The following is a 13,565-nucleotide window of genomic DNA, read 5'->3' as shown; positions in this document are numbered from 1 at the left end:
AGAGAGAAAGAGAGAGAGAGACATTGCGCATACTTTTGTAAACCAAGAAAATCTTTAATAAAAATAAATTATAAAAAAACACAATAACTTATAATAAGTCTAAAACTATATACAGAACACCACACCAGTTGGAAAAGAGATAGAAAGAGAAAGTGAAACCCGGGCTCCTTCTGGCCTCACTATTATAGTCAGCATGACCTTGACAGAAGAGATAACAGGACCGGTTTAAGCCAGCTGTACTCAGCTTCTCTGAAGGAATAACCCAAACATCGTGAAGTTTCTGCTTGTTCCTTTCACACAGAGACACTTCCAGAACTTTCTTGAACTAAGTAGAATAGGAAAGATCTCTACACATCAGATCAATCCATTCTGCACTAAGAAATGCAAACTGGCCTATATAAAACTAATCAGAGAGAGGGATGGTTTTCATAAAACGGGTTAAAACTTTCTAAACAACTGAGTAGGATTATCTATACTAAAATGTTTTTAAAAGCATACAGCCTGCCTGATATCAAAAGGCAGGGAGCTCCCAAGTGTAGTTCTGCCACACTAAATCACTGATTTCCTTAAAATGTAAAATTCACATTCTGTAGCTCCTGTAACTATGCCAGATCAAAGCGGTTGATATGGGGTCAGGTGATCTCATCGGTAAAGTGGTCCAGGTCCCAGATTGTTAACTGATCCCAAATCATTAGTGATGGGATCGTGTCCTCCACTGCTCCTCTGAGCAGCAGGCTAGTGTGGCAGAGCACACATGCAGCTCTGTTTTTTTCAGCAGAGGAGAATGACTAGGGGCTTCATCCACCACCTGAGGCTGTTGCCTCACTTTGCCAAATGGTAGGACCACCCCTGGACTCCGCACGGCTGCCACGATTGTGGCCATTGCTGCAAATTGTGTACACCAAGTGCCTCTTTGCATGGTGCTTTCTCTAGGGGAAATATCGCCCCCCCCCAAAAAAAAAATTGGTGGCAAAAAAAATGTTGTCATTGGAGTGGTATCACCCTACTGCTAATCTGTCTTTCTCTTTCAATCCCCAGAGACGGAAATCCCGGTATGCAGAGCTAGATTTCGAGGTGAGTACTTCTCCATTTACATAATGGACAGGTCTTATCATCCCCATTCCTCCATTGAATTTAGTTTCATATATAGTGAACTGACTGTCCTAACACCCAAAATGTCTGGAGTCATTGTCTGAGTCCTGAGAACCCATGAATCAGTTTGTGTCATATTCAGAGCTAATTTTTTTCCAGCCAGAACTCCCTGGAACTCAGTTCCGGCACCTCTCAGGTGGGCGCCATTGCCATTATAAGATGAGGGAGGCATTCGTAGTGGGTTCTGGCACCTCTTTTTTCTAGGAAAGAAAGCACTGCTTATTCCCCATAACAAGGGGTAATTTTCTCCACTGGAATGTAAAGGTAAAGGGACCTCTGACCATTAGGTCCAGTCGTGGCCGACTCTGGGGTTGCGGCACTCTTCTCGCTTTATTGGCCAAGGGAACCGGCATACAGCTTCCGGGTCATGTGGCCAGCTTCTGGTGAACCAGAGCAGCACACGGAAACGCCGTTTACCTTCCCGCCAGAGTGGTACCTATTTATCTACTTGCACTTTGATGTGCTTTCAAACGGCTAGGTTAGCAGGAGCAGGGACCAAGCAACAGGAGCTCACCCCGTCATGGGGATTCGAACCGCCGACCTTCTGATCGGCAAGTCCTAGGTTCTGTGGTTTAACCCACAGCGCCACCCGCATCCCTCCCACTGGAATGTACATTGATGCAAATGTGTGCCTAATTTGACTCATGGGCAGTGCACAGAGAATTTCTGGTAGCCAGGAATCAAAGAAAATGTCCAGCAACTGTATCCCAGAGTGTTGCATAGGGCACCTCTCTGAGTAGGCATAGCATAAACTGAAAGAATGAAGTGGTTCGTTTTGGATGAAAAATCCTATATACAAACAGCAACCTCGTTCTCCTTATGTAGCCCAAACTGAACCATCTGCTCTCATGAGGATGTTATTAAGAGGCTTGGGGGAACCCCAAGGTTTGCAAAAGTACAAAAAGGGGTGAACCCACCAAATGGAAACCCCCTGCAAACGGACATCCTGCGTTCTGAGAGCAATGATCATTCTCAGTACTCATTGGGCCATTTAGGGGGGTTTTCAGTCCTGCATTTTTACTTGGCTAGGACTAAAGATGGGGGAGAAATTCAGTCCGGTTCACATTTAAAGGCAGCCCTACCTAATTCGCAGTTTCCAAAACAACTCACACGTCTCTGAATTTTGCAGTGGAGTTCCAGGGTGTTCAGAAATGCACACACTAGGATTTAGTATGCATCAAAGTCTATGCATTAGAGAAAATAGCATACAGATATGCATTGCACTACTACAGGTGCCATATAATAATACTCATTCCACACTTGTAAGAAATCAATCTTTTACTATGGTAGAACACACCCTTTGGAACTCCCTGCCTATTGAAACCAGGCAAACGCTCTTTGTGGTGCTTGCTTAAAATGTTTTTGTTTGGCGACCCTATCCACAAATGTAGCAGGCTGGCATGTGTATTAATCCTTTTGCTTTCTGTTGAGTTTAGTTATCTTTTTTGATTTCTTTAAAAGCTCATTTAATTATGTTACAAATGTTTTAGATACTTCTTTTTAACCTTTTTATTGATCATCTTAACATGTTTTTAAAAACTGTAAACGGCTTAGAAGTTTTATAATAACCAAGCAGTTTATAAGTGTAAATCAGTAAATTTATATTAGGGGAAACTGCACCCAAAAATAACTATATTAAGAGAGACCTGCACTAAAACACTGAAGAATTTTCATCAGATCTCTCTCTCTCTCTCTCTCTCTCTCTATATATATATATATATATTATGAAGTGATATGGAAATGTGGAGAAATGAGGACTAGAACAATGAGAAACTGGGACAGATTCACCCATTCCTAATTAGGTTTAATTGATCTCACAATTCCTGCCTGAGGCTTTGATGGACCTGGGATATCCTGACCTGTTTCTCTCTCGCCCGTTGCAGAAAATCATGCACACGAGAAAACGTCACCAAGACATGTTCCAGGACTTGAACCGAAAGCTGCAGCATGCAGAGAAAGAGAAGGAGTCCCCAACAACAGACAGCAAGGTGAGTTCTGGCCCAGTTTCCTGAAAACTCCATCCCCGGGGACCTAATTTATTTGGGGGCCTGCAAACAAAGGATCTGGGAAATTCCAAAAACCATAATTTTACACCTGTGGGCAAAACCCTCCTGCCTTTTATTCTCCCCCACCCATGTGAGGATATTTGCAGTTTGAAAATCTGTTTTTGATAAGTCTTCTTCTTCGTTTGACTGGAGAAAAGCTCAAATGACTTCAATTTTTTTCTGATTCCCTGCTCCCGTGTCTTCTAGATATAGGGCTGCCATACGTCCTGGTTTTCCTGGACATGTCCAGCAATCGCTGGCCAAAATGGTATCCAGGCAAACTTTTGCCAAATGATGGATGATCCCCAGCCCATAAATTTTCCCCATAAACTGTTCAGCTGGAAGTTCTTTCTGGAGAAACTTCAGCCTGCCTTTTTTTCAAAAGCTGCATTCTACTGTCCCAATGCTATCGACCTTGGATGATGGCATCATTCCTAAATCTCAGGCTCCGCCCACCTGTTAAACCTCAAAGGGGGGGGGCAGAAATAATGATCTGGCCCCCAAGCAGAGTGCCTGGCCTACAGCGCTTCCTGTGCTTTAGTAGACCACACAGATGGAGGACTAAACTCAAGAGTAACACTATCTCATACTTGGTGCTACACCTGTGCAAAATAATAATAATTTTCCATGATTGAGCTAAGTAGCAGGGGATATTTGAGAAGTTTCTGCACAAAGAATTACTTCTTGCAGATACATCCTGGTTTTTTATCCATGACCATCTTCCTTTATTCTGGATTAATTAAGGCAGGATGAATCAGAAGTCAATACCAGCTTTTAGTTCAACAAAAACATTTCTTTTTTCACCAGGCCTTTGGCTTTGAATTCTGTACAGCATTTTTGTTTTCATGGACGGGATTTTTAAGAAGAAAACAACCACATTGTCTTAGGTTGTTTTTAAAGCTGGTTTTAATGCATGTATGTGTTTGCTTGCTTAAAATATTGTAAGTCGCTTTCAGTTGCCATGGCAAAAAAAAGGAGTAATAAATTTAATAAATAAAATAACTAGGGTATAATCTCAAGATTGATTCTCCCCACGCTGCCTTTAGAAATTAAGAAGAACCATAGTGCAGTGACATAACACCTCTTCTGCAGGCAGAATGATCCCGATTCAATCCCTGGCATAGAAGCACAGAATCATAGAATTGTAGAATTGGAAAGGACCCCAAATGTCATCTAATTCAACCCTTGCAATGTATGAATATCCAGGTATACCTGCAGGTATAGCATCTCCAGGTGTAGCTGGGAGAGACCATTGTCTGAAATCTTGGAGAGCTTCTGCCAGTCAGAGTACACAATATGAGCTTGATGGACCCAAAGGTCTGACTCAGTAGAAGGCAGCTTTCTGTGTTCCTATGGAGGCGCGTAATGCAACACTGCTTGCCAGCATTTTATGGTTCCTTTTGCAGCTTCCTCTCCAGTTCTGCACGTTTCCCTTTCCCCACCAAGCACTATGTTTTTAAAGGGTAAATGCTCTGGAATGGTTATTTCATTGTTTTCCTGGGCGCAGGAGGCGCACCCTTATTCCTTGGTGTACACCAATTCAATTACGTTGATCAAAGAGGAGGGAAACACACTGTTCTCTCTTGTGCACTCAGGCTATAAAACGATGGAGTGTTTCTTCGGGTGGAAGTGATAAAACTAACGCTAGCGTAAGTCTTACTTGCCTGCATTTCCTTAATGAACCTCATAGAGACATCCTCCCCTCCAATCCTCGCCACGGCGCATGTCTTCAAACGCATTCTCCTACCCTTAAGTAAGCATCCGGTCCTCTCAGTCAAGCACCCCTCGAATGCTCCCTTGACCCTTCCGCTCCCGACATCGCACAGAAAAGAGGAATCATGCAACTCTCCCAATCCATTTCCCTCCGACGTTGTTAGAGCCTTGACTGCATCCCTCCCAAACCATACCTACTTGGCAACCACCTTCTCTTGCCTTGCCAATGTCCAAAGATGTCCACTTCGCCCATCTCAGAAGCATGTTTTATGGTTACGAAGCTTTTCCATCACCTTGGTTCCATGGCTACCCCAATGACTGTCCCGACAGCAGGTTCGGGACAGACATCACCATTGAGAAGAAGAAACCCTCCCTTCTTCACACAACACATCGAGTCGTAGAATGGCAAAGCTGGAACGGACCCCGAGGGTCTTCTAGTCCAATCCCTGGGCATGCAGTAATCGTGGCCACTGTCTGGAATTCACAAACATAAGACAAGAGTTAGTGAGAGGTCTTCAAGTCTGATGTCTTCCAAAGAGGACTAGATTATTATTATTATTATTATTATTATTATTATTATTATTATTATTATTAAATTTTATTTATATCCCGTCCTCCCCAGCCAAGACCGGGCTCAGGGTGGCTAACACCAGTATAAAAACAATTGATTGAAATACAACTTAAAAACAAGATTAAAATACAACATTAAAATGCAGCCTCATTTCAGTAGGAACTCAAATAAAAAACGTTTTTGGGGATGAAAACGTCAAGTCTTCACCAAGGCCAGCTATCCAGACTGGTCCTACATGGGCCAGAAAAAAGCCAGGGAAGTTCCCAAATAGGAGTTCCATCACAAAAGGAGAAAGGAAAAAGGAAAAAGGAAAGAGGGGGAGGGGATCAAGTTGATTCCAAGCCAAAGGCCAGGCGGAACAACTCTGTCTTACAGGCCCTGTGGAAAGAAATCAGATCCTGCAGGGCCCTGGTCTCATGAGAGAGAGCGTTCCACCAGGCTGGGGCCAATGTTCAAAAGCCCTGGCTCTGGTTGAGGCTAATCTGACTTCCTTAGGGCCCGGGACCTCTAGGGTGTTGCTAGTTATGGACCCTAAGGTCCTCCATGGGGCATACTGGGAGAGGTGGTCCCATAGACACGAGGGTTCTAGGCCATGAAGATAGATAAATATTTGGAGAAGGATGGGGGCAGTCTGTCAGTGACTATTAGCCACAAACATTTATGTTATTAGAGGTTTCCTAGTGCTGTTTTTCACCCTAGCTTTTCAGCTCAAAAGGCCCCCAGAGCAGCTGCTTTGCGACAAGAAAAAAATATGTAACATGGTCCCTTGACGCAAAAGGAAAGAAGGAGGAGGAGGGTGGAGGAAGGGCAGCGGCAGTATTGCCACTGAATGCCAGCAGCTGGTGAGCAGTAACCAAACAATTAAACCCCTGTGTTGCAAACAATTATCAGTAATATCCAAAGCAACACGACCAAGTACAACAATGCGATGTCAATATAAACTCTTTATATAATCTATGCAGAGCATTAAACAGTATGAAATATATGAAATACACACTCTCTGCAAAACCAAATAAATCTTATAAATCTCTGAAAGTCACAAAATATGCACTCTTGATGGATTCTCTTGAAAACACAGAACCGTAAGTCTTCTGCTTATTTGGTTCTATGTTTTCAAGAGAATCCATCAAGAGTGCATATTTTGTGACTTTCAAATATAAGCTGCTGGTGAGCAGCAGAAGGATGGATCTCTTGGTGTGCCCTTATTGTGGATTTTCATGGACCACTGTTTGAGGCAGAGTGCTGGGCTAGAGAGACTAGGCTTTGCAGAAGGAAGATTTCACAGAAGAATTCGGACGCATCCCTTTGAGGCTCAAAATATCTCTCACACGCTTCCTTAAGCACTTTGCTGAAGCTCTTTAGATCAGCCCTTCCCCTCCTGTGAACCAAGACTTGGGAAAAATGAGCTGGAAGTTGCTTTGCTACCAATAAGCAGGAGACCCTCAAGCAGAACTCACCCAGTCAGTAGAACATCTTGCTTCTGAAGTCACGTCACTGAGTGATGGGAAGGAGGTTCTCCTGCTCAGACTGGGTGATGCTTGAAGCCATCTGATCTCAGCCTCTAGCTATGCACTGTGGAGAGGAGGAAGGAATCTTTTGTTCACGTACCACCCGGTATTTGCTTTGAAGGTGATAAAAGGAATATTCTCCCAATCTCTTTTGGGGAGGAGGGTGGTGGCTTTGATCCACGGCCTTGAGGAGGGACCGAATTCAGAACTGTTTCCAGTTCAGTGCAGCTGTCAATCTCCTGCTTTGAGCTGAAGCCTTTCATGGGCAAACCTGATGCCCAGAATTTATGCAGAGAAAAAGGTCTGCAAATGTGGCATTCATTTATTTCCTCAACACATTGCAGGGGCGGGAGGTTAAAATCCCTGGGGCTGTATTTTGTTTTTACTTTCTTTTTTAAAAAAAAAATATGAATGACTTAATTCAAATATTTAACATGTACAACATGGGCAATACTGGAAAACTATCAGCGCATTTTAAAGGTGTGCTTTTTTGTACCACTTTTCATTTAAGTAAGACCTATTTCGATGTAATATAACTAATACAATCCATAAATACATAAAGACTATCTTTATAATAAAACAGGCTACAGTCAATAGCCCATCCAGTAAGAACAAATATTAAGTGATCGGAGGACAAATGGATAGAAAAAGGAAGCACAAAAAGATTTTTGTGCCATTCATCGCTTATTATAAACACCTTCTTAAGATAATCATCTCAGTCTAGTTATATAGACCCACATTATGTACTGGAAGCACTTATTTTTTACATTTCAGCTGCAACTCATTCTGTTGAATGTGTGTTTTCCAAGCCTTTCTTGTAGAAGCCATTCCCACTACTCACACTGAACAATGGAAGATGCCATATGTTGGGTAAATTGTGGCCCAAAGCATATATACGTACATATGTACGTATGTATCTGGGTTGCGCGCTCATCTCGCTCTATAGGCTGAGGGAGCCGACGTTTGTCCGCAGACAGCTTCTGGGTCATGTGGCCAGCATGACTAAGCCTCTTCTGGTGAACCAGAGTAGCACACGGAAACGCCGTTTACCTTCCGGAGCGGTACCTATTTATCTACTTGCACTTTGACGTGCTTTTGAACTGCTAGGTTGGCAGGAGCAGGGACCGAGCAATGGGAGCTCACCCCATCACAGGGATTCGAACTGCTGACCTTCTGATCAGCAAGTCCTAGGCTCTGTGGTTTAACCCACAGCGCCACCCGCGTTCCTTCTAATACAGGTACTGATGGATAATTAATCTCCACTTAAAAGCCTTGTTGAAAAAAGGAATGGCAGGCTCTGGGCACCTGGGAGCACCTCAGGACCAAAAAACGAATAGAGGTGAAACAAAAGCGAGCCACCTTCATGACCACTTCATGTTATAGAGTTGATGTAAGAAAGGTGGAGAACTTTTTAAGTACCAAGGCTCATATTAGAAACATGTAAGAGCTGCAAGGTCACAACTTAAATGTTTATGTGTGTTCCATGCAATTCGTGTGATGTACAGTGGTACCTTGGATGTTGAACTTAATCCATTCCAGGAGTCCGTTCGACTCCCGGAACCGTTTGAAAACCAGGGTGCAGCTATCAAAGCTTCCTGCACTCAATTGGAAGCCGCAGAATCTGCGTCAGACGTTTGGCTTTCAAAAAACGTTCGCAAACCGGAACACTTACTTCCAGGCTTGCAGCTTTCGGGAGCCAATTTGTTCGGGAGCCAAGCCATTCCACAACCAAGGTACTGTGGGCATCTTGGAGTTGATAGGCCAGCTGGCTCGGCCCCAGCTAGAAGGTCTCCCTCTCAGCCTTGCCACTGCGAAGATTCGTCGACCTCTGCTCCTACGTACATCAGCGACTCAAGCTTACAGACTTGAGCACACTTTATTCAGCAGTGTATACTGTGCAACAGAAGAGGCTTGAGGCTGTAGATGCATACTAAGCTACGCATTTATTAACCATAAATGTAAAGGTAAAGGGACCCCTGAACATTAGGTCCAGTCGTGGCCGCCTCGGGGGTTGCGGCGCTCATCTCACTTGATTGGCCGAGGGAGCCAGTGTACAGCTTCCGGGTCATGTGGCCAGCATGACTAAGCCGCTTTGGCGAACCAGAGCAGCACAAGGAAACGCCTTTTACCTTCCCGCCAGAGTGGTACCTATTTATCTACTTGCACTTTGAAGTGCTTTCGAACTGCTAGGTGGGCAGGAGCAGGGACCGAGCAACGGGAGCTCACCCCTTCATGGGGATTCGAACCACTGACCTTCTGATCGGCAAGTCCTAGGCTCTGTGGTTTAACCCACAGTGCCACCCACATCCCTTATTAAACATAAATCAGGACAAAGAAACGTGTCGTCTACTGTATAACTAGGGGCTCCAGACCCTGCTCATTTTGCTCACCAATCCTGCAGATGCCCCACCCTATGCTAACCCCCTCCTTTGGATTTCATCCCGACTCCATATTCCCACACAGCTCCTCCAGTACTCCATCCCCTCACAGCATGGAGGGATATCCTCTCAAAAGGATGGAAAATTCTTACATCCAAAGAACTAGTGGATAAGTTTTGTAACACAAAAGGAGGTTTATTCCCCCCCACCCACCCCAGTGAGGTTTCATGAGTTTCCTTCAATTTCTCCTCAGCCATCACACTTGTGTACCTTACTTCCATTCCCCCAGTGCTGTGACTGCCTGAATTGAATCCTGCACTCCTTTTCTCTCTCCAGTAACCCCTAATCTTTCCCATGGCAGATATTTCGTATGAAAAAATCCCTTTGTGAATTGTAATAACGCTCTTGGTGAGGTTTCTACAGCCTGCTTTATTGAAGAGAATGATGCACCATTTTAAAAGCAAAATATCCCCCTTGGGTTTCGAACATGCTATTTTGGGTAGCGTTATGGAAAGATCCTATTGTGCTTACATCTATATAAATCACAGAATACCACTAAGTTTGTCTGGTGCCACCAAGCAAGGAGAAGTTTATCAGGTTTTTAAGAACGCTTCCTGTCAAATTACATGAGCCTTGGCCTTCCACAAGATGGCAGATAATTATAGCAGTGATCCCTCCCAGTTGATCCAGAATGATGAGATTTCTGATGGCATCAGGAACATGAATTGTTTGCCATTTTGTGGGAAGGGCAGGGCTTGCGTATATTGCCAGGGGATCCCCATTTCCTAATCCTTCCTTCTACAAGCCATTGCAGCCAGTTCATTAGCGTAACAAGGGGAAGGATGGTGAAATTAAGGGCCAAACTAGATGCGATTCCAACTGAGCCATGACTGGAGCTCCCACTTTTTTAAAAAATGCAAATAGCAGATGCAGTGGTAGAGCAGGAATAGGGAACATTTTTCAGGCTGAGGGTTACCTTCCCTTGTAGGTTGTGGAAGTTTTTCTGGGAGCTACAAACAAGTGATTGGCGGAGACAAAAGGAAACTGTATTGTGCAATGGATGTGACTTTTACCTCTATCCCTGTCAGGCTTCAGGGACTCAGCTTCCTCCCCATCCCCCTTTGGCAGTAGATAAACAGAACAAAATAAAAGGAGACTCTTACCAGTTTGAGATTTTAATGATCACAGCAAGAGAACAAAGAATCCATTCCTAGGAATGAAGGTGCTCCCAGTTAAAGATTCCACCCACTTCCCCCCCCCTTGTCACCCACGTCACTACCGCATCTTGCAGCCTGATCTCGCAACCACCAAGCTTTCAGAGCTGCCACCTTATCTGATCTCCTTGACCTTGGACTGATCAGATGGACACATTCCAGAGAGAGTGAGTCTGTTAACTCTCTCTGTTTCCCAGTTCCTCTTCTCCTAGCTGTTCCCCACCAAGTTCTTCCCAACTTCTGCGTTCTGAACTATGTCCCTTTGCAAACCACTGTTCCAAATCTATACTGTCCCACTGCTCCTGGGAAGATTCAGGATCCTGCTCAGGAGCAGGGGGAGGCTTCCACCATTCCTCCTCAGTGCAGCCCTCCGCAGCACAATCCCTGACAATACCGCAGGGTGCATTCTAGGTACCCAGAGGTTTCTGTAAACCTCTCCCACCCACATCTCTTCATCCATCCAGACAAGAAGCATTATCACAGCTCAAGGACACATTTCAGCCAAACCAGAGTACCAGAGGGGAGTCCGGAGCAGGGCTGATGAGGGGGTGTGGTCTGGGGAGAGTTTCGGGGACTAAACAGGGAGGCATGGAGGACCAGATTCAAGCACCAGGCTGAAGGGTCTCCATCCCTCTGGTAGGGCATTCATGGCCAAGGCCCAGTGCCAGGGAAGGAGGATTTATCCTTCTCTTATCATGCAATTACCCCAACCCAAATTGCTCCAAATGGACATGGCTTTTTGGTGCGGGGGGGGGGGGGAGTAATGAATGCACTGAAGTTGCCACTACAAATGCATATTCTTTAGTAAAGGAGGGAAAGGGGGAAATTACCTTTTCAAATATATTGACTGTCACCTGAGGCTTTTGCAAATACTTGCATTCAAGTAATTAATTTTAAAGCCATCCACCTCCCAATTAATCCAGTGCCATTTTAATCGACCGAAGGCTTTTTTTTAAAATCAATTCAGCCAAAAGAATTGACAAAACCTTTTGGCCTTCCTCTCAACTTAATTTCTTGGAAATCTGATCTTTTTTTCTGTTTTGTTCCCCCCTTTTGTTGCAGCAAGAAAAACAGCAGACACCAAACAAGAGACCCTGGGAAGGGATCCGGAAGGTCCACTCCCCGCCGGCGTGGGTTAAAAAGGACATGGAGATGGTGTCACAGTCTCCCTTGGAACTCAAAACTGTTGAGTGGGAAAAGGCGGGCGCCACAATCCCCCTGGTGGGACAGGACATTATCGACCTCCAGACAGAGGTCTGAGGAGGGAAAAAAGCAAGAAGAAAGACTCTTTGGGTGTCCTTTTCCCCCCACCCTGGAAAACAAAACACAAAATACAAACAGATAAAGATTTTTTAAAATAATAATAATAATAAAAAGAGAACCAATCAAACAGAATTGAAATGGAGCAAGAGAGCAATGTCTGTTGGTTTCTTTTCGAAACCTTTCAGTTAAAAAGGAAACATAATATGGAGTAACCTTTGTATTGTTCTCGGGAGACAGAGTTGGGTGGGGAAAACTATTACTTTGTAGAACATAGTAGCAGTAGGTACGGAACGCAATACGGTCTTTCCCAGGTAAGGAAGATGGCCGGGGGGTGGGTGGGGGAAGAGAGAAGGCAACGGCGAAGGGAAGGGAATGATGAAATAATAAGGGGAAAGGGAGGATTAGAGGTTGTTGTTTTCTTTTTAAAAAAATGACATCGGCCTCAGCGGCAAATGGATTAACGCAGGATCTTTACCAAGAGGATGCTGCTAGTCGTGCTGCCACAATGGATGTCTGGAATGGAAACTCAGGAGGTGCTTGACTGAGCATTGGGTATCCACAGTTCCACTGGACACATCCTGTGACCCATTGTCTCTTCTAGAGGTGGATTGAGAGGAACCTGCCCATCTCCCTTCTGTCTCCTCGCAGCCACCAGAAGGTCATCAGGAACAGAGATCCCCCTCAACCAGGAAAAGGCCTCCGCGTCAGAAAGTTGGGATTTCTCCAGCAGTCTTCTGGGAGCTAGCTCAGAGGATGCCTGATTGGGGCAGGGAAGTTGGATGGAAGAGGGAGTCCTGGTGGTGGCAGCGGACATCTCCTTCCATCCTAGATTTTCTGAACTCTCCGTAAAAAACAATAACAATAAAAAGTGTGATGTATGGACAATGAAGAGATCTCCACTTAAGACAATTGAGATCCACTCAACTGGTTTCCAGACAAAAAAGAGAGAGAGAAGAACCTTGAGTGGGAAGGGGAGGTTTTTTTAAAAAACAAAAAACATAAAACCAAGCAAACAAACAATGAACAAACAAGAATGTAGGTCATATGTTGACTGCTAGTAGACCCTAGGCAAGCTCATTGTGGGCCTTTGTACAAAGGTTCATGTGTGGCCTCATTTTTCCCCCTCGTTGCTTTCTAAAGACTGAACAACATCTTTCCTCCGGTCTGCTTCCTCAAGTGGACGGTCCCCGGTTAAGAGACATGGAAAAGTTGAGAACATATGGAGAACATTGCCTTAGGGACTTTGAGTCAAACTGGAAAAAAAAATGAGTAAATTCCACTTGGGAAAAAAAAATCTATTTTTTTTTCTTCTTTTTCTTTTCTTCAATAAAAAGAGAACTTGAAACCCAAGGAGTTCCATTTCTTTGGTGTGCATCATTCCACTCATTTTTCCATGCTTCTGTCCCATGCAGATGGGGTGGAGATGTTCTTCTGGCTTTCTCCTGTGAGGAAAAAGTATGGAAGCATCTTAACATGCAGGTCTTCCTCATCTTCAGGGTTTGGATTGTCATATTGTGTCGAGGAAATGGCCTGATGCATTTGGCGTCTTCCTCTTGACACCAAGTTTTTTTTTAAAAAAAAAAATCTGACCTCCTCAGACTTTGAATTCAGAACCACCATGTTTTAAAACACGTTTCTCTCTGTGTTTCCATAAGACCTCAAACAGAAATCGATGCCGCCACTTTCCAAGTGGCCAAGTTAGCTGGAAAGTGTTCTGCAAG

At 44.3% G+C, this 13,565-nt stretch overlaps 1 protein-coding gene across 4 annotated transcripts in view; it reads left to right on the top strand.

Moving 5' to 3' along the window:
* ADGRB1 (adhesion G protein-coupled receptor B1) overlaps window positions 1–13,194 on the top strand; it is a 380,579-nt gene extending 367,385 nt beyond the window's left edge. For 2 of the 4 annotated variants that reach the window (XM_083516501.1, XM_083516500.1), the window contains 4 exons: window positions 1,039–1,074; window positions 3,036–3,140; window positions 4,793–4,846; window positions 11,644–13,194. In XM_083516501.1, the coding sequence (XP_083372627.1) occupies window positions 1,039–1,074; window positions 3,036–3,140; window positions 4,793–4,846; window positions 11,644–11,841 (393 nt within the window). In that variant the 3' untranslated portion in view covers window positions 11,842–13,194. The remainder of the gene's footprint in view (window positions 1–1,038; window positions 1,075–3,035; window positions 3,141–4,792; window positions 4,847–11,643) is intronic. The other 2 variants (XM_083516503.1, XM_083516502.1) reach the window with 1 other exon arrangement.
* Window positions 13,195–13,565: the final 371 nt, after the last annotated feature.

The sequence above is a fragment of the Podarcis liolepis genome (assembly GCF_965112155.1).
Source record: "Podarcis liolepis genome assembly, chromosome: 8".
NCBI lineage: Eukaryota > Metazoa > Chordata > Lepidosauria > Squamata > Lacertidae > Podarcis > Podarcis liolepis.
Note: the sequence above shows the minus strand (reverse complement) of the source record. Positions and strands in the feature narration are given on the sequence as shown.